The sequence below is a fragment of the Centropristis striata genome, chromosome 19, assembly GCF_030273125.1.
Source record: "Centropristis striata isolate RG_2023a ecotype Rhode Island chromosome 19, C.striata_1.0, whole genome shotgun sequence".
Taxonomy (NCBI): Eukaryota; Metazoa; Chordata; class Actinopteri; order Perciformes; family Serranidae; genus Centropristis; species Centropristis striata.
This window is the reverse complement of record NC_081535.1, coordinates 11,622,565-11,647,328: the sequence shown is the minus strand read 5'-3', so window position 1 is coordinate 11,647,328 and position 24,764 is coordinate 11,622,565. Positions and strand designations below refer to the sequence as shown.

Genomic DNA, 24,764 nt, shown 5'->3' with positions numbered 1-24,764 from the left:
AAGAGTCAATCAAAACCGATATTTTCAGAAAATAACAGTATAATTTCTCAGAAATTTGAAAAAAATAAAGCAACTGATTTTGAATGGTTTCTGAATAAGACTTCAAACTGTTTTTTTTTTTGCTGTTCCTTTGATTTATGTTGGACAAATAATTTGTTAACAGTGAAAACAAGACATTTTTTTCTTGTCTTGAATACCTATAAAATGTCAAGAGTCATGAAAAGCAAAAATAGAGGAATAAAGAATATATTAACAATGAGACATATACATACATTCTATACACATTCTATACATACATTTCTGCTATTTGGCATTTATTATTAATATATTATTTTTTGTGTTTGTTTTCCTGAAAGTACTTTGCACAGCTCAATGTCAGCTTTATTAGCAAAAAAGCAACTTTATTATCGCTCTGTCTCTTTCGCAGGAACATTTAAGTTTCAGAAGACAGACTTGCGCCGGGACAGCTTCGACCCCAGCGCGGTGTCAGACAGACTGTACTTCCTGGATTCCCGAAGAGGGTGTTATGTGCAGCTGGACGAGGAGCTTTACCGCTCCATAGTGTCAGGGAAACACAAATTGTGATGAGCAGGCTGGCCACTTCACCTACACATGCACACATAGACACACATACATACAGCTACAGAAAAGAAGACAATATTGTGTGACCAGGCGAGCAGAATGCAGGACCTTGTCCCCGTATTAAAATTCATATATAAAGTAATAGCCATACACACTTGTTGCACCCATACTCAAACACATATACACACATTGTATGCCCCAAACCACTTTGCTCTTTAAAATCCCTAAAAGCAGACTTATGCACGCCACACACACACACACACACACACATATACACACACAAGGCACCACTCCATCCATCCCCGGCAACTCCTCTCGCTACCTCAGCAAACACAGAGAGAGGCACAAACCTAGTAACAAGGTCTATTTGGTAACTTGAAACCACCCTTCACAGCCACACAATCCCTGCCCACACAGGCCTCAAACAGCCACGCCTGTCTGTCCATCCCGGTCCATCAAAACCACACGTGTTGCTGGGGGACACAACTGAGAAGGAGGTGGAGTTCAGACTGCCTGGCATCCAGAATGCAGAAACTTGAAACTACAGATATCCACTGACTTAAAAGGATGCTGAGGAAGAACCTGGATTCTGTACAAAATGTGTGTGCGGGACAAGGAGGGACCTATGAGGACCTAAACTGTCTTTCGGTTCGTTGTTACGTCAGCGAGGTTGTCTTGTGGAGGACTGGAGGCTCTATCATCGACTTCACCTGCACAATCAGTGAGCAGCGACAAAACCTGTGTACAGCTTTGTTTTGACCTGAGGTTAAAAAAAAGGGAACAGCAGAAGGAAGTTAGGGATTTTGGAAAGCCTATGAAAAATTAAATTAGACCAGTGGTTGAAGCTGAAAGACCTACTAAAGTGCAATAGGACTCCAGCGTTCGCAGTGCAATAATCAGCCGCACCACATGAGAGCTGATATAAAACAAAGCTTTGTATTTAAATATGTCTGCATCACACCAAATATATTTAAGTTGTAGTGTTTGTTTACATATTTAAGATAATATGACCTTTTTTTAGTAATTTATGTTGTTGTAAAAGCTTTCTCTTTTGTTATAGCGCACATGTACCAGGTTGTTTTTGCTTTACGTGTACCCAAATCTGCACTTCGGTAACGCTTGAGTCCTCAAAAATGAAGCTGCAGTTTGCATTTTTTTTATATCAGCTGCTGGAACACAAAGTCAAGTGATCTGACTGATTCAACCCTGGGGCTAATTACAAGGGGCTTTTTCCATTCTGAGCCAACATGCAGTGTGTTTGTGTAGCTGTATTGTGCAGGTTTTGTCCTAAAAGGTAGACGATCCTATGGTGTATATTCTTCTAAAAACATACGAAGAGGACTGAAGATAGAAGCACCGAAATCGCCTGATCAGCGAGGACTTGTGTTTTCAACAATATTCTGGTGCTAAAGAGGGATGTCCTGCCAGATTCAACAGAGCCGAAAGATCCAAAGATTCAAAGGCGGGAGTGGGGACATTTTTAAGGAGGGAGGGGGGGGCGGGTGTCAAAACGGAACGGTAGAAGAAGAGAAAATGTGCTTAATCATTGGTGTTTTGTCTGTTGTTTGCCGTAGCTGTCATCAGAGGTTGTAGCAGCATGAATGAGCATCATCAACCACGCAAGCAGAGCACTGTGCCTTACTGTGAGTTCACCTCCCAGATTCACAGGCCCTGGCCCGCACATAATAGTATCTCATATGCTTTCCTATATCGGACTTCAGCTTCTGTCTACCATAACCTCATGTTTCTGTCTCTAAAGGGATAGTTCTGATATTTATTTAAGTGGGGTTTTATGAGCTACTTATCTATACTCGGTGTATTACCTACAGTAGATGTCGATCAGCACGCCCCCAATCTGGAGAAGCAGGCTGGAGTACATGCATGGAAGCTGAGCAATGTCCTGCTGTAAACGGGGCAGCAGCATAATGTATTTTTGCCACCTAAAAAAAAAATATCTGTTTAACTGTACCTTATACTTAGAATGTTTTTACTGATTTACCTTGCCATTAGACAGCCCTTTCTGACTGGGAACAAAAGCAATCATATCCATCCTGTCTTCAAAGCCACCAGACGCCTTTAACAAAAACTAACTTTCCTAATAGAACCATCGGAGTTTCACAAAGTTTAAATTACTGTTTTTATCAAAGGAGTCTGGTGGAAAGAAAACATCGAAGACAACTTCAATTTCCTGTTGGAAAGTGCTGTCTGACAAGAATGTACTGATACTGATTTTTTTTTTTTTTTTTTGTGGCTAAAATGTGTTTTGCTGCTGCCTCCTGCAGCACATTAGCGTAGCTTCCATGCCAGTACTCATATTCAGTATGAATAAGTAGCTCATACAGCCCCAGTTCAAAAAATCAAAACTATCCCTCTATGTTCATACTAGCCTTGAAAAGCTGGCCTAAATCATGGGACCTCATATTTTTATTCTGAAAATCATCTGATAAGAATCCACATCAGTCCAGTGACCGGCTCCTTCATCCTGCCAGGTGCAGGAAGAAGTTGTGTTAATGTTTGATGGTAAAGAGTCGCAGCATCTTGTTTACGACTCGATCCTCCTCACTTCCTTTCCTTTGAGTCTCTTCTGGCCATCACTCATTCCAAACTGTAACCTTAATATTCCTCTAGATTTCTTATTTGTTTCTTATATTGTCTTATAGATATTGTTCACTCCATTTTCTCAGCACCTTTACTTTACGCCTTTATGATCTGTCTGCCAACCACCCCAAACCTTTCCATCCATCCATCTCTAGCCTCTTTCTCCCCCTTCTTCTGGCTGGCACCTCTCTTTGGTCCTCGCTTTTTCTGTCAGGTACAGAGCCTCCATTTTCCACCATGTCTGCTTCATCTTGCTGCACTCGTGTTCAGACAATGGTGTAAAACAGTAGTACAATACATTTCAGATATTTCCTGATTGCTTCGTGCTTAATGGAGAGATTTTCCTGAGATTCGCCGGTGACACAAAACTCCAACTACACACTCAAAACTGTCCTCAGATATCTTTTGCCGTGTGTTGTGCATAGTCTGCCATTACCTTGTGACTTTTGTCTTACTTTTGCAACATCTCAAGTCATCTGCAGTACTGCTGGGTTGGCCGTTACCAACGGCGGTTGTGTGACTGGCAGTAGTGGACTGACTTATTATTCATCACGAGTTTGATTGCGGCAATGCTTACGCTTCTTCGTTCTCTCAAGACTGATTCTGGATACGTTTAAACATCTTTTTTTTAGTTTGAACTAGTTTGCACTGACTGACACAGTTCACCTTGACGGCTGCAGTCTGCCGACAGTGCTCGTCAACGTTGCTCTCACCAATAATTTCCCTCTTTGGCTGGAAAAAGACCAACAAAGTAATTTGGCAGAAATTGAGTTTCATCCCTGCTTCTTCTGTGGTTAACTTGTATTTATTCTTCGGTGATGAATTTGAAAAGTTCTCATGAATGTCTGAAAAAGCAAATGAGTGACCAATGATGATGATGATGATGATGTAAAGTGTGATTTACGTATCTTTCGGGAACACAGTTGGGCTGTTATGATGCTTGTGGCTGAGGGTTGTTGACCCTGACCAAACAGTCCCACAGCAGAGCACTCTAAATAAGATGTTTCCATTTTCCACTTTTTTTTTAATGAGTTTAAATTATTACTATTTTTTGGGAAGAATTGTTAATTATACTTTGATCGTTTCACTGCTTTTATGTGTTTGCTTTTGTTTTCTTTGCGTGAAATCATAGCTTTGTGATTTTGGTATATAAAAAAAGGGATTCATGCATGAGTGTAAGACAATCGAATGGCAGTTGTTTTTTTCTACCTTTTATAAAAGGCACTAGGAACCAGCCAGGGAGAAACCTTCTGGATTTAACTGGTATAGTAATAAACACTGAGCAGAAGCTAATTTGCCATTTCACAGATAAAAAACAAGTTTTTTAAAGTTGATGGCAAAGTAAATAAATCAGCTGAAGGCCAGCAGGGAGAGACGGTGATACACCTGTTTGACCACCAGGGGGTGCTGTGTCCTTTCTTAGAAAATGGAGAGTGACAGAGACAGCTAAGTTTCCATGCCATCATTTTATAATGCAAGCAATAATGGAAGCAACTTTATTTGCTGTAGATGAAAATGTATTGGTGAAAGTGAAACCATGCACGACTATTTTCATAGTGTGGGATGTTTTCCACAATTTGGTTACTAATTTGTCTCCTTCGTTCAAGAGACAAATTATCATTTTGCAGGTCCTTTGTGTTTTACATTCATATTTGATGGGTAAAACTTATTTAACGCCAGCCACCAAATACACTTTGGCTAAAAATGTCATCAATCCATGTTGATTGATGTAAATATAGGTTTATTCAATTCAGCTCAAGAGTAAAAGTCCAGAACAAGTTGCCTCCAAGCTCCCAGTTAAGTTTGTGATTATGTGGAGAAACCAGAAGCCCTGGCTGAAGAACTGTGTTTTATAACATTTGTGTCTCTGATCTCGCTGTCCCTCAAGCCTCTTATCAACATTTTCTCACGCTGCTTTTTGCACTTTCTGTTTGTCTGGTTTTTCCCCGTCTTGGTCCTCAGGAACATCAAGCAATTACTAGAGAAGGAAACAAGTATGTACATGTCTGCCTATGTGTGAACGTTTTTTGTTTTTTTGTTGTCGCATTGCACAGGCGGCAGCTCTCAGCTTGTGCAGAGTGTGTAGGGGAGGTCTGTGAGGTGTGCTGTGTGTGTGAGACACACACACTGATGTCCTCTTGTCCACTGAAGGCTAGCTCTATACATCATGCATTTCAAGAAAATGAGAAAAAGCAGCGCTGCAAATGGAAAATCATTATTAATAAAAAACTATTTAAATTGTTCACTTAGACTCTGATTGTTTCAACATGTTCTTGTGATTGAGCAGATTTGAGTTTTGCTAATCAAGACAGATTCTGAGAAATACAAACCTTAGACATGCTCTATTGAAACAGTTTCCACACAAACAGCCATTTTCCCCAAAACCATGTGTTCAATGTACCAAACATTTAGTTAAGCAGTTCACTTTGGGTCATGATCGGCAGTAAACTGTAAGATAACGTCCAGGTAAAAGTTATACAAAATCCTTTTGTCTTTTAAAAAAAATAAAGTATGGATTCATAACAATCCAATTGTGTTTATACAACATGTAGGAATGGCCTGTTTTAATTATAATACTAATGCATGTTATTCTTATTTGCATTATATTTGCAATTAGTTTATCATTGAAACAAATTGGAAAATTAAGAGAAAAAATATTTGCACATCCAATGCTGGTGTATCAGAGAGGAGCTCAACATCATGTTTAAAAAAAGAAGAAAAAAGAACGGATTCCTGCACACTGCTGTTGAATTAAATAGTTTGCAGCATTTCATTTTAATTTTAAGAAATACCAGAGTTTTTTGTTCCGATCAGCCCTGTCAGATGAGTTTAAATACAACCTTTAAAAATATAATACATTTGGAACATACATAAGAAATTGATAACCTGGATATTGTTTTGTTGTTGCTTTTTTCATACAATTGAACCGTCAGTATTGACCTTTTGGCCCATGGGTAGTACTACTGCTGGCCAATCTTTTATCCATTAACGTTACTTTTAGCTGACCTTTTTAAAAAAATAAAACATTTATCCAAATTTCCAAATTTGACAATTGTTTTCTTCAGTTTCTTGTTCATTTTAATGCCTGGTACAACTAAATGTACATTTGTTTGGACAAATATTATGAGAACAAAAATAGCTCATAAGAGTTTAATTTAAGAGCTGATATCTAGCCATTTTCCATGGTTTTCTTGATAATAACCAAAGTCATCATCAAAATAAAACCCAAAAAATTGTAAAAAATAGGATTTAGAATTTTTTCCATGACTGTATTTAAACAGCTTTGCCAAAAATGGTACTTTTAGCTCACTTTTATCCATGATCTTTTTCAGCATTTTATCCATTAACATTACTTTTAGCTGACTAATTAAACCATTTAAATAGCTGACTATTACTTTGAGCTATTTCAGCTGTTTATTACTTTTTATTTTAACTTTTAGAGATTTAACCTACCATTTATTCATTACTTTTGTGTTTATGTGCTCAGTTGTTAACTCCTTCTCAAACACTCTTACTGTAACATGTAGTCTTCAGAAGATTTGATGTTAATTTGTGGATATTCTCTCATCAAATCATGATTTTTTTTTTTTTAGCTACTCTGCAATTTTTCCACACACTCCTTAGCAACTGCAGAAATAGCCTGACCTTAAGGTGCAGGTAGGCCTCCCCCATGTTTAGTTCTTCTTGGCTTGCAAACACACCTCCCTCTAAACCCACCTTCAACATCATGTGTTCTGTACATTCATTCACTCTGCTCACTATCGGCCCACAACATCCATTACAGCCCCATTCCTAATTTTAGCTGCTAATCAAGCTGACCTCAGAAATACAAATTAGATACATCTAATCTAGGTCTACATTACTTTTATTGAACTGTGAACTTGTTTACTGCCCAAGGAGAAAAACTTATGGAGTAACAAGAAACTGGAGTTTGAAAATGAACCTGCAGGAACATCTCTGACACGTCTGACAAGTTTCTCTTGTCATGACATGATCGATAATTATGAGTAAGAATTCATACTGTTGTTGTGCAAACCTGTCCTGTTTTTATATGCAATTACCAAACTTCACGCCAAGAGCATTAGATAACATTCAGTGGTGGAAAAGTACTGTCTTAGGTACACGTATTTCTATTTCCTGCCTCTTTGTACTACTGCTTATATTGTACTTTGTACTCCAGCACATTTATGTAACACCTAAAATGACGAGATACTTTACAGAATAAGATTTTATATTAAAAAAACATGATCAACTTCTAAAGTATGATGCGTTCTAAATTAAACTGTATAAATAGTATATAAAATGGCTCCACAAGATTTTGGACGGATGTGTTGAGTTTTACTGTTGTCCATCTACCTCAGTTTAACAAACATGGGGCATGTAACGGAAATTGTCATTTTGTGGGTTACATATTCATTTAATGCATCAGTATTAATGATCTAATGTGACACTGACAGCCATTTCATAAGACATTCTCTTACTTTTGAAACTTAAGTATGGCGACAAAATGTACTTTTAGTACTTTAAGTAAACATCCAAATGCAGAATCTTTATAAGTTTCTGAGCATTTGAATAATGTCTTTCTGCTACTTTGACTAAAGTAAATAAGCAGAAGACATCTTTGACGTCTTTGTCACTTTATAGAATGACCTGCAGTGTTGGGGCTGAGACGCAGAACTTACTGAACTCAATGTTTTTTTGTTTTTTTTCTATGAATGTGGAATAAAGTCTTGTGTCTGTGCTTGTGATGGCAGCACATGAACTTCAGCTGATGTGAAGAGACCACAAGCATGATATATTACTGTGAAGCAAGTGAGGTGAAGTCTAACTCAGGGCTGTTTTTGAACCACACATCCTCAACACTTGGCCACTGTTCCCTCATCCCCAGTAATGATTGGCTGACTACCAGGTGGGTGGATCAGGAGAAAAACAAACATTGCCACAGGCTTTGCCACTCTGTACCTGTCTGTTGACTGCCTCCAGTTCGCTTTAGGCTCGGGCCAGATACCCTCTCTCAACCTTTCAGCCCATCCGCCTCGCTGCTTCCTTTCTCCACGCAGCCATGAGGACCACTGTGGTCGCCGTTGTCATGGTGATGTTGTGCGTGATGATGGTGGACGCGGACACGAAGCCGCAGAGAGAATTCAGCCTGCAGAGGGTAAGCTGGACGGACGCACATCAATTTGATTTTCTTTTTTGTTAAAAGCTTCTGCTCTTATTATTTGTTTTTCATCAAGTGACTCCACTGGTGTGGGAACTTTGTGTTCTGTGTGTGTGGGTGGGGGTGTGTGGGTGTGTTACTTAGTCAGTAACCAAAAACAAACACTGATTGTCTTGCCTCAGCACAAATTGTTATGATGAATAAATTTGTGAATCCTTATTTTCCTGGTTTCCGGACACACTAGAGGTTGGGAGAGGTCACTTTGACATTTCCCAGGGTAAACACATCATGAGAAATGTCTTCCTCTTTTGTTTCCTGTGACTATGGTGGGATTGTTCCATATTTGTCAAAACGTCAGTCACTTGCCAATCTGGTGTGGTTAATGTAAAATATCCTGGCCTGTAACTATCGCTACAATTTTTGTCCATTCTTTACCTACGTAGCCTAAAAGAGAAACCAGCAGCATACAGACTCTGTTGTGTAAGTTAAAAGTCAGGATGTTCCATCTAAATTCAACACTCACCCTTCCTCCACACTGTTAGTGTTTTAAATAGTCTATGTATAGATATGAGGAAATGGTGTGGTTTCCAACATGCTGCAAATACAGCTCACTGAGGCCATTTGTGCTAAAAATATAGACACTAAACCTGTATGTTTTAAAAGGAGCCAAAAAAAATGGCACATGTTGCATAAAGATTTTTTTCTTTATGCCTATGCTTAGTGACAAAACATGGCTTGACATGAAACAATAAGGCTGGGTATATCCTTTTTTTAGCGACACATTTCATTTTAAAAGCATGAATAAATGGATCCTAGTAACAAGCCTGGTATAGTTTCTCTATCTCTTTGTGTTATAGACCTCCACACTGACACGTTGCACTGTGTGACATGTTCCTTCATTAATATAAACATGGGCACTGCTTTTTATTTTGAGTCAATCCCACATACACCTTACTGCTTCTTTAAATACTCATTAGCACATCAAATTCCCAATCAGGATTTACTCCTGAAACTTCTGTGTCCACCTTTTATACTGAGCCTTTTTTTGAAAATGAAACTATACAGGTGCATCTCAATAAATTAGAATATTATAGAAAAGTTTATGTCAGTAATTCAATTCAAAAAGTGGAAATAACACATTATATAGATCCATTACACACAGAAGGAAACATTTCATGTCTTCATTTATTTGATTTCTTATAATTATAATGATTATGGCTTCGTTTAATGAAGACCTAAAAACCTCAAAAGTAATATATATGTAAAAAGAGTATTTTTAATTTGGAAATGTTGGCCTTTAAAAAATGTGTCCATCTATATGACTCAATACTTGGTTGGGGGTATTTGACTTGAACTACTGGAACTTTTTCATGATATTCTAATGTATTGAGATGCACCTGTATACATGTGATCTGTGTTTTTAAAGATTTTAAAGATTTATGTCTTCAGTAGGAAACATCGGGTTAATAGTTTTACATGATGTTATTTCTCATCTGAGTGAATTTAAAAAAAAAAAATTCCGTCACTATTGATGTTTGAAAATGGCACGTAAGTGTCGGCTGTCCTACGTCGAGACTGTTCGTCACCAAAAAACGACCCCATGTGTCATTTTTATAGCAGCTTATTACAACCAATATTTATGTTGTGGCTAGCGAGGCCCTCTAGTGGCCTTAGTAGTTATGAACAAGGTTCATGCACTTTTTGAGTGGTCAAATTCAAGCACTTTTCAAGGGCTTTCAAGGTCCATTTTCAAGCTTTTCCAGTACCTTACAACGGTTATAAGTTGCATGTTTTAGATGAGTACTTGCATGCTAAAAGGGGTAATTTCACTCAACCATACCGGCAGCAATGGTTTTACACTTTTAACAACCACAAGTACAGTTTGCTAATCTCAATATTCAATTTATTATTTTTTTCATTGAATATGTGATTATCTATAGTCAGATTGCAAGAGAAATACAGTAAGAATTTCAAGCATTTTCAAGCATTTTATCCAAAATCCAAATACAACAATAACATTTAAGCATTTTCAAGGATTTCAAGCAGCCGTACGAACCCTGTATGAAGCATCCCAAAGGGGAAGTGATGTAATGCAGTTCTCAAGTATTGAGAGACTGACTTTTAGTACTGAAATAAATAGTCAGTAATTGCACTTAATTTTGTGTGTTTAGTTTGCAGGGACGTGGTACCGGGTGGGCCTGGCCTATGACTCTGAGCGTTTTGTCCCCTTCAGAGACAAACTGAAGGTTTCCCAGGGACTCGTCACAGCGCTGCCAAACGGCAACGTTAACCTCACAATGTGGGACGCCACGTGAGTCTGTGTAAAGTAGTTACAATAGTGCGCATGCTAGGCAAAAAAACAGATGTATGGAGTGAAGTTGTGTTTCTTCTGTGTGCTTCAGACCTTTAGGTTGTCAGAAGAAGACGTACCACTATGAGAAGACCAACGTAGCGGGACAGTTCACCTACTTCAGCACACGTAAGTCTCTGCTCAATTCTTATCTGACACATCATCCCATCACATCAAGAGAGAAGAGAAAGGAGTTTCAGTTCTGTGACTTAACTTTACTCTGTTACAGTGTAAATATTTGACTAGCAGTCAGTGAGCCACCAAAAGGAAAATTATATCCTGGTACAGTCTTCAGCAAACAACCACAGCAATCATACGGATAAAAGCCACAGCACCCTGACAAATATGTCAGTCAAACCTGACACAGACCGTCCCAGAGCTTATAGATCATACATTTCTGATAGGAGGCAGAAGTTTAGGGTGAAACGTCAAATATTTATATGGGTACCGATGTTTGTATATTGTGAGAAAGAGAGGTCATGTGTGTATGGAACATGTGACGAGAAAATAGCTATCTGGTGAACTGGTGAACTGAGATTTTTTCACATAATAAAGACTTTGTCACGAATAACATCATAATTGTTGAATATATTTAATTTGTTAAGTTGTGTACAGGGTATCTGCGGGGTCTTAAAAAGTCAAATCCAAATGAATTTAAGGCATTAAATGTCTAAAATTATCTTAAATTCTCATAAAATGAGAATATGATTGAATATGATTTTGAAAGGTCTTAAAAATGTATTACGTTACTTTTATTTAACACAAATGCATAAACTTCAGTCTCGCTTTTAAATATTTTGATTTTTGAGAATGCTATAATGTAACTACAAAGACTGAACTAAGTACCTGTGCAGCCTGGTCACAATTTAAACAATTAGAATCAAACAGTCAGAATTTAAAGTTCTAAACAAATATTAGTTCACAATAGAGAGCCTTCTGGTGTCTTTAGTTGGGTTAAGAATTTTTTAATCCCAATGTGAAAGAGCTGTGAATAAATTCATATAATTTGTAAGTAATTCTCCCCGATTTTCCTTCATGTCTTTTGTACTTTTTTGCCAGTATGGATGTGAAATGGGTCTTAAATTCTACTCATTATGGTCTTAAAAAAGTCTTTAAAAGTCTTAAATTTGACTTGTTGAATCCTGCAGTGTGTATTTGTTTTAGATATTTTTTTATTCATATACAGTATATTTTAATATTGTTACCTTCAAATCAAGTAATCCAAATTGTATTTTCTTTAACAGATTATACTGATTAATCTACAGGGACCATTATATGTTACTCACATGAATGTTTCAGTTATTCTCATATTTCTCCAGTTAACTTATTATGTAATACTGAATCACACAAAGTGTTTGTCCCTCTATTCTTGTGTTTCCTGTCAGGCCATAATATGGTGAAGGACATCACAGTGGTGGACACAAACTACTCGGAATACGCTGTGGTTCTCAAACACAAGGTTTATAACAGAGAGTACACACAAGTGGCGCTTTACGGTATGACACACACACACACACACACACACACACACACACACACATTTTCATATTACACATTGCGGCTGCAGGGTCAGCACAGTCTGTATGTGTCTTCTTTGTTTGCAGGTCGCACTCAAACGGTCAGAATTGATGTCATTAACAAGTTTAAAGCCTTTGCCTTGTCCCAGGGTTTCCCCAGGGAGGCTATTCTGACTCCACCTCCGGCAGGTAAAGTGGGAGAAACACACACACACACACACACACACACACACACACAGTCATGGAAAAAAATATTAGACCACTCTTGTTCTCTTTAATTTCTTGTTAATTTTAATGCCTGGTACAACTAAAGGTACATTTCATTGGACAAATATAATGATAACAACAAAAGTAGCTGATAAGAGTTTAATTTAAGAGCTGATCTAGACATTTTCCATGGTTTTCTTTATGGTTTTCTAAAAAAAAATTCCCACGACTGTATATACAGTGTATGCACATGCACACACAGATAAAGGGTAAGGTGAAATGACACTGACGTTTCCTATGCTTTCTGGCCAACAGAAAATTGCCCAGCAGCAAGATCTGGTTAGGTGAGTCTTTTTCTTCTTCTTTTAGAGGAAGAAACTATACGTTAATAGGATTTTTAAAAATGAACTGATAGATATCACAATTAAACTTCCCAGTTTATTATTTACATTAAGATGATTTTTTTGGATTATAAAAGTTTATGTTGTGATGTTAATAATATATTTTATATAGGAATAAAATATGATATAAATCAGGCTATGAATGTGTGTATAAACATCTCTGTAAAAACCTGGTAATTAATAATGAATTTGTTGTATTGGCATGAGTGAAGTAGAGATTGCTAGTTCAGAGTATAAGAGAAAATGAACATATGTTGAGAAAACAGCCTTTAGATATAAAAATTGTAAACTTCCATATATGGAAGTTTACAGTCTAAAGATGTATACATCTTGTAAGACAATATGGGTCAATAGTAGAAAAAAATAAATTATATCTGAAATGATATGCCTAAATATACAAGTGAGGCATTATCTAAAATTTGAATTTAGAAGAAATATACATATGCAAGAAAAGCGAAGTGTAATAATATAAACACTTAAATGTGTACTTTGGATGTTTTCTTTGCACTTGTCTGAAAGAAGATGTGTTATGGAAGTTAAATGGTCAAATTTACCAGTGCCTGTAGTGTCTCGCTAGATATGTGAAAACTGAAGACTTATTTGCAACAAATATAATTACAAATCAGTTTCTGTTTCTCCCTGTAGGTTTCCTGGTGTACCAGAGATGATGCATATTCTGACGTCCTGCTCCAGCTCTGTGTTTGCGGGTTCACTTTTTCCCCAGCATTTACTATAAAGTACCATAAAGAAATCTTTCAGTAAACATCATTCTGGCTAAAAAGATGATAAATAGTAAATATTGCTGATGAAATGTATACAGTATCCTCTTTTAGGTTGTGTTTTACATTATTTTCATAGTCCTGCTGCGCTGACATCTAGTTCAATAAACAATATTAACCTCCTGTGTGTGTGTGTGTGTGTGTGTGTTAAAAGTGAAGTGGTGTTTTTGCATATGACCACAAGGGGGAAGATACAACACATCACACTGCACTATATTTCTGCAACGGGCCTTAAAAGTGCCTTAAACCTGCTTTCTGTGTAATGACCAGCAGGGGGCTCTACTGCTTGCAAAAAGTCTGAGAAAATTACCTTATTTCTCACTTTATTTATTACCTCAGTAATACCCTCAGTATTTTCCTAATGACTTCATCATTTATGGACCTATTTAAAGTAAAATAGGAATTTGGACTAACAACTTACAGCTGATTTTATACGGTCCTAATGTGGGTTGCTGTGCAAAAAGTCACCCTTGCGAAGGCAGGACAGGTCCTGGAAGACAACTTGACAGCATGAGTTTACACTGTAAACATGTCACTATAGCAGGGAATGTTTTAGGGCAAGTTACTTTGTGATTGACAAGTCTCTACAACGGGGCACTGGATGTTTTCGTATTAGAACTTTGACACTTATACAGTCTCTGTTCTTTCAAACTAGTGCAGTGCCTGTAGGAAGTATGTAATCGTACATTACATGCCACACAACAACGTCTGCAACTCCATAAAACACTCACTTTTCACAAGATATTTTGATATTCGCTGGAAACTATTTGAATATTATTGGAAAATCAAACCTTGTAGCGTACTTTAAAACCCTGAAAGATAGGTAGGCTAATTAGACTTACAGATGAGATGAGTCTGCCGTGGAAATCCAGAGTGAATTGTGTTACTGACCAAGTGTAGGCCTATCACACAAAGGGGCGGAGCTCCTCTAAAAGGCGTCTAATCGGAAACAGTGGAATGCCGCAACACGTCCTACGTAAATAATGATATTTTGAAAAATGAATTAAAAAAATCTTCAAAATCAAGGATGCACACCTTCACTCCAATGCGCAAGCCACATACGAAAACTTGGTCAGTCTGACTAATGGTCAGCGAGATATGCCCTAGAAACACATCCAGACACACAGACGCTTCTTGCTTTATAGATAGATATGTTGACTACTGTCTTCAAGAAAACAAAAAGGCAAAAAGATGGCACAAAACCAAGACAGTGAGGCAAAAATGTGAAACTTTAAAAAGAGTAGTTGACTTACCAATGGTAGTTATACCCACTTCTTTTATACAGTCTGTGACTTTGGTACACCCTGTGGTAGTTGGAAGAAAAAAAGAATCCATTGTAATTAGCGGCTGTTAAATTCTGACATCTATTGATTGATTGTTTTGGCTTCAGATTCTCAAGTCCAGTAACACACTCATGCAAATACACACAAAGACAAGATAAAGAGACCATCAGAACTTTGCTCTTTTACTTTTGGGGGGGTTGTAGTGTTGTAGGAGGGAATTTACAAAACCCAAACAAACAGTGAATCAGTTTTACTCAGAGGTGCTGCCAGGATGCAGAGATTGGTGTGTTTGGTGTCCCTGCTGTTCCTGGGACCGGCCTTGATCCTGCCAGCAGCCCCTATGCTCTCAGATAGTCTTATCACACAGGAGAACTTTGACCTGGGCCGGGTGAGTGGATGCAAATACAGGTCTTATTTCATTTATAAACCACAAACTCTATTGTCATATTTTCCCCTGTTTTCCCTGTTTTTATATATATATATATATGGGTGGTTGACGTGACGCTCAATTTTTGTGTTCCCAGTGACAAATATTACTCAAATTTGATAATATTTCATTAAAATTAATGTTTTAATATGCAGTTCATTCTTCTACATCTAATCCATCTGCAAACAATGAGTATCGTTCTTCAACTATGCAAATATTCTGTTTTGAACATGACATCTGTCCACCGGTGCAACTGTACTAGGTAGCATTACTTATCTTAAAACAACTGTAATTTAATGAAAAATGAATCTAAATACATTAAAATACTTGAATGCATGTCATACGAGTGTTTACTTAATGAATCTAGAGGATATAAGTGTTAAGGTCCCTATGTAGAGTTATTATGACACATTACATTTTGTCCGCAAAACTGGTGTCCTCCTGGAGCAACGGCATTATGTAGATATAAAACAGGCATTAATGTGACCACCCCATTACTGAGAGGGGTCCTTCCAGAATCAGGAAGGACAGAAGACATCTCTGGAGCAGGTGGACTGCACACAAGATCAGTTCTGTCTCAAATATTTTCATAATATTACTATTTCCGTGCAGTGTTGGAACTGGTCGTCTTAAGGTAGTCCTTTGGTACAACGCAGTTTAAGTATTGATCTGAATATTTTTATCAATTTACATTGATTGATAATTGAAAATAATGTAAACCTTAACACTGTTACTCAGGATGAAGAATGTCTCTCATATAGCTAGTCCGCAAACTAGCATTGATTTCGAAAATGTCCACTGGTGAAACGCACTGTCCTATAGTACAACATGAAGTCAGTTTCACTTATTTTTTTCCTTTACTCCTATCATAATGAAAATTAACATAGTGAAAGCAAACATGTAAACAAACATTTTTTGTATTACAAGTTTTATTGAAAAATTAGTTTAAATATGCAAAAGAGATATAATCCGAGTCTAAAAAATGAATGGAGGTTAATGGACGGCCGCATTTGGATGGCCCGTCCTACCTGGCTGACGGGAGCTTCTCTGTCCTGCTTGGGGATTTCTTCTCCTCTGTTGCCCCCCTCACCTGTGGGGTCCCTCAGGGCTCTATACTAGGTCCCATCCTCTTCCTATTATATATTTTACCCCTAGGGGACATCCTAGTCAAACATAACATCTCCTTCCACTGCTTTGCAGAAGATGTCCAGCTATATCTGCCTCTTAATGTTGATGGGCAGGCTGCACTCCAGCCATTGCTTGATTGTCTGGCTGACATCAGATCATGGATGGGTGCAAACTTCCTCAACCTTAACGAGAGCAACTTTTAATGACTAATTTAAGTAGCTTTTTTGCATTTTCTCTTAACCTCAGAATTTGAGGACAACACAACTCAAACCTTCCTTCCCTGTTTTGTTAAAGCTAGTTTGATTTCCATGTTGAAAGTGAGAGGCTGAAATGACCACCAAAGAAAGGTCTAGGAAGTTTAGGGAGAGGCTGAATGAAGATCCTGAGAGGAAAGAGAACTTCCTGAGAGAGAGACGCAGAAAGTAAATTTGACAATGTTTGATAATTAATTTGACTTTGTACACGACATGGGCATAATAGTACTCTGTTGTCCAATGGTGCAACGGAATGTCCTGTGGTGCAACAAATTGAATTGTGAGTGGAAAAGGTATTTTAATGAAAAATGTATGTAAAAAGTGTGGGATAGTACAATAATGTTATCATCACTATGCAGCTATAAGGATGAAATGAAGATTCCTTGGGTTTTATACCAATTATAATGAACGTAACCCAGGCATTTGGGTGAAGTCTCTATGTGTACATCTTATAGTATATAAAAAACATAATTCTGAATTTTTTGGGGGTATGTTTGATGTGGAAATATAATTGGGACTAATATGCCTTTGGCTTATCAATCTTATCTGTCCAACATTCTCTGAATTAAATAATGACATTCTTTATTGTGTTGCACCGGTGGACACATTTTAGGACTACCACACCAAAAAGTGAATAATATGTAAAGAATTAGAAATGGACACATTCAGTTTTGAATTATTCACATATAAGGGAATATAATTATATATCATTTGACATATATTTTTGAATTATTATTTTTTTCACTTTGAATTTGAGTTCACGTCAACCACCCATATAATGATTTTCCTAATGATGATGATGATAAAATAGGATAATAAGAAAAAAGTATGTAGGATTAATACATAAAAAGGTACAAGATAGAGATTTTAATTAAGGAAAAGGTAATTATGAAATAAAATAGTTGCTGTGTCTTTTTTGAGACTTTGAATTCATTTTTCCATTTTTCGGTCAGTGTTGTTAGACTTCCTCTATGTCCATGATGTCTTGGGTTGAGTCTGTCAACCAATCAGTGGACAAACTCAGATATTCTACTGCAGTAAAAGTAGCAATACTAATGTAGAAATACGCTGTTCACAGAATTTTCACTTTTAAGTAAAACTACAAAAAATATTAGCAGCAAAATATACTCAAAGTATATAACACAGGGTAATCATGTTAGTCATTAGAGAGTTAGTCTCTTGGATCACAACATGTATTGATTTGTTGATGTTGCCAAAACTCTGAAGTCTAATGTTTAAGTGGTCAGCTGCCCAGGCAAGTAAACGTACAAAGTGTGAGACAGAGAACAGCTTGTTTCTTTGTTTCACTTGTTTGTTTTTAACTTGGCTATGGGAGTGAGCACTGCACACAAAACACAGGTCAATGCCCCATTTGAAGAGTTGAAAGGGGGTGTAAGAAACAGTGAGGAGGTAGCCCTTTGTCTTAGACATCTCAGAGACGAGTGGACACACAGGCTAAAGGATGCACAAAGCAGTGACTCTGGTTTCCGTGCTGGTCCTGGGGTGGTCCTGGACCCTTCAGGGGGACAATGTACTCCCAACTCCTCTCTACCCCACGCAGGAGAACTTTAATCTGTCCCGAGTGAGTACTGCAGACTTTTATGTTATTTTTTCCTCTTTTATGTATAATACTCTGTTGTTTCCAATTTATAGAGTCAGTATAAAGAGGTAGAAAGCACAGCACTTACATCTTCCCTTTTTCAACTCTTTTCTGTCTGTTATTAAAAATAATACCTTTTATTTAATATTTCAGGAATTAAATGTTCCAACGTGCAGGCAGTGGAAACTATTATTGACCTAAATATCTTGAATAGAAGAAAAGTCCTGACTTTGTGCATGAAATGTTGAAAATATTACAACAGTTTGGGCTACAGACCACTTAGGAGTTTTCTGATTCTATTTTAGGGTGTGATGTCTATAGTAAATTGCAGTGTGAGTCCTTCATTCGGTTTTTTTTTTTAAGTGTAATTCGAACTACCATTTGAACAACTTATATTTCAACATCATATTCAAATGTATGCAGTTTGTATGTTTTCCATTACTGGTCTTAGTTATAATAATAATAAAAAGTAATTATTATTATTAATTATTATTATTATTATTATTATTATTACATTTTGTTGCAATACTAGTAGTTGTTGTTTTTTAATACAGTTAAAAACAACAACAACCTGTGCTGTAAATCTCTGGTCGTCCCTTACAGATGATGGGGAAGTGGTATGAGCTAGCAGTGGTTTCTACCAGTCCTCACTACATGGAGCGAAAGAGGGAAAACCCTGTCATTGCTGCAACAGAGCTGCAACATGTTGCCTCTGAGAACAACTTCACGAAGACGGACTCTATACTCAGGTAAGGGTTATATGCATTCCTGTAGTTTAAAGAATGTTCCATTCAGTGAACCCGTGCTGTGTTTACATGTGTGTGTTTGCATGTAGGAATGGCACATGTACACAGATGTCCAAAGTCATTGGTTTGACCAACACTCCAGGACGATTTTTCCACCATGAGACAAGTATGTTTCTCCTGCTCACTTCCTCTAATAATAAAAAATTAAAATAATATTAAAAAAATAAAATAAGCTCTGTGGTAAACAAATTTCTGATGCTTACAGGCTTTATTTAGCAGGATAATCTTCACAAATGAACACCAGTTTTATGATGTTTGAAGCGTTAATACAGCCGACGAAAGTAACAAAAAGCTAGTGAATCCGTAGCCTAATAAAATATTTATTAACTTAATTTACAATCTACAAGAGTTTGCAAGACCACTGAAAAACCTGACTAGAGGCTGTAGGGCGGACTAGTGACAGAGTTGCTGTCTGTGTCTGGTGTGATGACGTTTATGTCTCCGACAACCACTGTAGTCTCAATTAGCAGCTTGTTAGCAACAGCCTTTTTCAAGGACATGTAAAAACTCCAAAATTCACAAGTGGGGGTGTTTACTAGCGTATTTTATGTTGTACAACAAAATGCAAACATAACTTCAGCTTGTGTTAAGTACAGACCTTATTTCAGGCATCTTTATTAAAAAACCCATTCAAAATCCTCATTGAGTTTGAGAGGTTAGACCTCAGGGTGCTAAAATGCTCATTTACTTCTGGGTTTAAGAACTAATTCCTGTGGCGCCCTGTTGTACATTCTGTCCATACTTTTTACACCATATTAAAGAGATAGTTCAGCATTATTGAAGTGGGGTTGTATTAGGTACTTATCCATGGTCAATGTCTTTATTACCAACTATAGACTGTGGTCAGCATGCCCCCAGTTTGGAGAAGCAGGCAGGAGTACCTGCATGCACTTGTGCCGCCAAGAACGGCAGCGACAGCAGAACATTTTAGCCACCTAAAAAAAAAGAAGTATATATCACTTTAAGTCTATGCTATATTCAGATCATTTTCACCTCCTCGACTTGCCTTCAGACTTGCCCGTTTAGTTTACAAACAGGGAACTGAACTGTTTACAAAGCCACTAGACTTTGACAAAAACAGTAATTTTATCAGAACAAGGGTGTTTCTGGTTTGCAACTGCCTCAATCATTTAAATGTGTTTTTGTGAAACTTTGTTGAGTCAAAACTAATAATATTAAACACCAAAAGCATGCAATAACACAAACAAACTTAACAATTGAGGCAGCGGTAGACCAGCAACTCCTGTGTTCTGCAAGTTAAAATTTCTGTTTTGTCAATGGAGTCTGGTGGCTTTGACAAGAGCACAGAACGGAGGCGAAAATATTCGAAAAGTAGTGCACACATGAATTGATATTTAATTTTCTTCGGTAGCTAAAAACACATTTTGCTACTACTTCAATCCACAGCAGTGCATTGTAGTGGTGGAAGAAGTATTCTGATGCCTTATGAATTTTCTCCACTACAAGTAAAAGTCCTGCATTTAAAACTTACTGAAGTAAAAGTACAAAAGTATTAGCGTCAAAATGTACTTTGGGTACCAAATGCAAAAGTGCTCATTATGCAGAGTGGACCCACTCAGATTTTTTTATATGTTCCAAATATATTATTGGATTATTATTATTGATGCATTTATGTAAACAGTGTTTGCATTTTTTCAAGGTATGGCTCATTTAATTAAACTACTTAATATACTGTTATGAGGTTTAATTAAAAAAAATGTCTAGTCACTTTAAATGTATCATGTTTTTTATGTTAATCTTGACCTGAAAAGTAACTAAAGCTGTCAGCTAAATTTAGTGGAGTAAAAAGTACAACGTTGCCTCAAAATGTAGTGAAGTAGAAGCATAAAGTTACATAAAATGGAAATACTCAAGTAAAGTAAAAGTACCTCAAAATACTTTCCACCACTGGTACATTGCTTAGCTTCTTGCCTGTCCTCCTCCCTGCATCTCCAAACTGAGGGCATGCCTACCTAGACTGACTATGGAAAAAAAAATCAGAACACACAAGATTTTGGTAATGCTATAATAAATCTGTCATGCAATGTCTTGTGAACACTTTCCTGTCTGCAGGGTTAAGCGCAGATGTTGATTCCTTCTTGGTTGATTCCAACTATGATGAGTACGCAATGATGCTTCAGCTGAGCACAGAGAAACCATCAGGAAATCTCACCACCGTAGTTACGCTTTATAGTGAGTGACAGTTGAAACCATAAATGTAAATTTGTTGGGAATTTTTTTGTAGAAATGTGTAGTTTTTCATTGAGTATATGGATCAGTGGTGATTCTGTCTTCTTCAGGTAGGACTATGGATGTGAGGCCCGCTGTGCTGGATGACTTCAAAACGCTGGTCAAACATCATGGGATGAGTGATGATGCTATCATCATACAAAAGAATAAAGGTAAAACACACGTTCATAAAGGACTACTGATGAAACCCAATCCTCCTTAAAAGCCTCCCTGAAGTTTAACCCTTTATAGGGCACTCATTGAAATACATGCAAATTTCAACCTTGGAGTGTTATTGGAGGATAATAAGCCTTTTTTTTACTTTTTAGATTTTTTTCAAAATGTATGATTTTTCTGTTGAAGTCAAGGTCAATAAAGTTATTTTTATTCTATTATTATCATACTGATCGATGTCATGGTGTCACTGTCTGTGACATAGCCTGATATTTGCTGATTGGCTTGGAGAAATCTATGTGGTCCTACAACCCCACTGAGAGTCCGCTGAAGTTACCAAATATGGTTCTTCACCTGATAGGGGGTTAAAACATGAATTTTATTTTGACACAAAGTGACAAATGTGACAGACAAAAATCTACCTCTCCATCTTACTGTCTCCCCAGATGATTGTGTTTCAGGTGAGCAGGTGACAAAACCCATCACTACTTAGCCTCAGGTACGTGACATTTACACACTGACATACAGATCTGTATTTGTTTGAGTAAATCACCTGTTGTGGGTACTTTGCATGTCTTTCATTCAGGAAAGCAACATTGTGCCAACTGTGATTCCTACACAAGAGGAGGCCATCTCATTGTTTAATGGTTACTTTTAATGAAAGAGAAATTTACTCGGTCAATAAAGCAATTTATTTCTTCACATTCCCCCCATCCTTGCATCTTTGCTCTGGCTACCTGTACATTTTAGGATCCTGTTTAAGGTTTTATTCATTGTTTTTAAGTGCTTAAATGGTCTGGCGCCGTCTTATTTATCAGAGCTTTTAAAACCTCACAGTACTTCCAGAGCACTTAGGCCGTCTAACCAGCTGCTCCTGGCCGTACCGCGGTCCAGACTCTGTACTCGTGGGGACAGAGCCTTCTCTGTGGAACAGCCTACCTCTCCAGGTCTGCTGAGCACTTTAAAACATTATTAAAAACCTATTTATTCTCCTTGGCGTTCAGTCCCAGCTAGGCAAATATTCCTTGGCTTTTTTACTTTTTTTCTTTTATTTCCTTTTTCACTCTAACTCTGTTTTTAGATTGAGTTTCTATTACTATTTTATTGTTTTATTGTTGTTGTTTTTTGTATTTTATTGATTTCATTGTTTTTATTTATTACTATATTTTTGTGATTTCTATTGTATTTTAATAACTGTACAGTACTTTGGTCAACTGAGGTTGTTTTTAAATGTGCTCTATAAATAAACTTAGACTTGACTGGACTTCAATTGATTACATTCACCATCAATACAAATTTGACTTCCACATGAAAGGTGGCAAATTGTCCCATAAATACTGATCTGTGTTTAATTCCACTCATCATACAGTTAATTTCTTTTATTTGGTAGTTAATGACAAAAGTTGTCCCTCTATATTCAATGGTTTGTTTGTTTTTTCAGATTTTTGTTGCTTTTATTGCACAGTATACAATAAAAAGATGATGACAAATAAGGGGAGAGATATACACTTTAACAGGCATTTTCACCCTGAGCCGGAAAAAAAAAAAGAATGCAACTATGTGCATATAAATATCAAATGTAACAAACATGTCACATATTGTATTTCTTTTCATTTTAAGATACTAATGAACATTTCTTTACCATTACAGGGTGACAGATGATGTATAACAACTGAAGAAGAGGATGATCACAAACTTGGCCATCAGGTTGTCAAACTCATAATGTGTGTTAATGTGTTAAAAGATTAAACCACACAATTTGTGTAGTACTGACTTCCTGTGGATTCAGCACATAATGTATAATTTCCACATTACTATATCACTACAGTATTGAATTTTCACATTTCAATGCTTGGTATGTCAAAATGCATTTATAATGTAGCCACTTTGTATTTGTCTGAGGGCTTCCGATCTGTGAGAGTACTGAAACCCATACTGTGGCCTATATCTTATACTGCCAGGTTGTATTACTGTTTGGCTTGTTTTGTTTTGCTATTTCAAACATGATTGTTAATAATTAATGTAATAAAAGATATGCACACCTGAACACCTGATTTAACTCTTTTCCCATTGACAAACAATAGTTTTTCAGAATTGATGGTTCATCATTGCGTATCCTTAGGGATAAATACCAAGACTTGAATTGGTCCCAGTCCCGAAACATCATTAAACTCCTGAACAAACATGCTGCTATTAGTATTTAAGTAACACTAATTCATTCTGACATAGTGGGAAATTTCAAATTCCTTACCATCCTTTAATTACTCTCAACATTAAGTAAACTCTTTGCTCAGGGAAATGGAATGCCTCATGCAGTCGTCTAATCAGGCAAGTGAAAAATAAGTCTTACGTGATGTTATCTTGAAATGAAGTGTCTACTGCATCACTAAAGCTGAGCTCTTCCAGCTTTTCCTCCACAAGTCTGTCTCACCACTAAGCATTGAGATGGACTAATGAGAAAAATCTGACATACTGGACACTATAGCAGTTATAAATGTCATATACAACACAATGTTAATCATAGTAAATGTCAATGGAATGCTGCATGCAAGAGACTTAACTGGGATTTTTAGGGGCCAGAAGGTAGACGTTGTGCCATTTCAATGAGAGCTTTGGTGAGATTGTATCCTGTTCAGAAGATTTACATTCACTACAGCCTTGACCTGCGGTTTCTTTTTAAAAAAAAAAACTTTTATTTTAGCATTTTAGTCATTTTACAAACATAAACATTTTTAAACATTTAAACATATCCTGACATGACACAAAACATGAGGGGAGCATAGATAAATAAATAAATGAAGAAAAAAGGGAAAAACAATTTTATATATATATATATTTATATATATATATATATATATATATATATATAAAATTGATAATGATGATGATGATAAATACATTTTTAAAAAAGTGAAAATAAGTTGATAAAATAGGATAATAAGAAAAAAAAGTATGTAGAATTAATACATAAAAAGGTAAAAGATAGAGATTTTAATTAAGGAAAAGGTAATTATGAAATAAAACAGTTGCGGTGTCTTTTTTGAGACTTTTTTAAAATTAGTTTTTCCATTTTTCGTTCAGTGTTGTTGTTAGACTTCCTCTATGTCCATGATGTCTTGGGTTGAGTCTGTCAACCAATCAGTGGACAAACTCAGATATTCTACTGCAGTAAAAGTAGCAATACTAATGTAGAAATACGCTGTTCACAGAATTTTCACTTTTAAGTAAAACTACAAAAAATATTAGCAGCAAAATATACTCAAAGTAT

General features: G+C 36.7%; 3 protein-coding genes across 4 annotated transcripts in view; all 3 read left to right on the top strand.

The window, feature by feature from the left end:
* slc27a4 (solute carrier family 27 member 4) overlaps positions 1–6,582 on the top strand; it is a 33,630-nt gene extending 27,048 nt beyond the window's left edge. For both annotated transcript variants that reach the window (XM_059357739.1, XM_059357740.1), the window contains one exon: positions 428–6,582. In XM_059357739.1, coding sequence (XP_059213722.1) covers positions 428–585 — 158 coding nt within the window. In that variant the 3' untranslated portion in view covers positions 586–6,582. The remainder of the gene's footprint in view (positions 1–427) is intronic.
* Positions 6,583–8,144: 1,562 nt separating this feature from the next.
* ptgdsa (prostaglandin D2 synthase a) lies at positions 8,145–13,731 on the top strand. Its single transcript, XM_059357729.1, has 7 exons — positions 8,145–8,338; positions 10,513–10,652; positions 10,744–10,820; positions 12,077–12,187; positions 12,296–12,397; positions 12,731–12,759; positions 13,462–13,731. Exons 1-6 carry the CDS (start codon positions 8,243–8,245, stop codon positions 12,757–12,759), a joined length of 555 nt encoding a protein of 184 aa, XP_059213712.1. The 5' UTR covers positions 8,145–8,242; the 3' UTR covers positions 13,462–13,731.
* Positions 13,732–18,071: 4,340 nt separating this feature from the next.
* Positions 18,072–23,543, top strand: LOC131992234 (protein AMBP-like). Its single transcript, XM_059357728.1, has 7 exons — positions 18,072–18,269; positions 18,891–19,036; positions 19,123–19,199; positions 21,167–21,286; positions 21,394–21,495; positions 21,943–21,995; positions 23,147–23,543. The coding sequence occupies exons 1-6, from the start codon at positions 18,150–18,152 to the stop codon at positions 21,987–21,989; spliced, it is 612 nt and encodes a 203-aa protein (XP_059213711.1). The 5' UTR covers positions 18,072–18,149; the 3' UTR covers positions 21,990–21,995; positions 23,147–23,543.
* The last annotated feature ends 1,221 nt before the right edge of the window (positions 23,544–24,764 follow it).

What these genes read in the sequence shown, in the direction of transcription:
- ptgdsa (XM_059357729.1), top strand. Translation starts at nt 8,243, where the DNA reads ATGAGGACCACTGTGGTCGCCGTTGTCATGGTGATGTTGTGCGTGATG. An exon ending in CTCACAATGTGGGACGCCAC is followed by an intron (nt 10,653 to 10,743) that starts GTGAGTCTGTGT and finishes TGTGTGCTTCAG; the next exon opens with ACCTTTAGGTTGTCAGAAGA. An exon ending in GTTCACCTACTTCAGCACAC is followed by an intron (nt 10,821 to 12,076) that starts GTAAGTCTCTGC and finishes GTTTCCTGTCAG; the next exon opens with GCCATAATATGGTGAAGGAC.
- LOC131992234 (XM_059357728.1), top strand. Translation starts at nt 18,150, where the DNA reads ATGCACAAAGCAGTGACTCTGGTTTCCGTGCTGGTCCTGGGGTGGTCC. An exon ending in CACCGTAGTTACGCTTTATA is followed by an intron (nt 21,287 to 21,393) that starts GTGAGTGACAGT and finishes TGTCTTCTTCAG; the next exon opens with GTAGGACTATGGATGTGAGG. An exon ending in CATCATACAAAAGAATAAAG is followed by an intron (nt 21,496 to 21,942) that starts GTAAAACACACG and finishes CTGTCTCCCCAG; the next exon opens with ATGATTGTGTTTCAGGTGAG.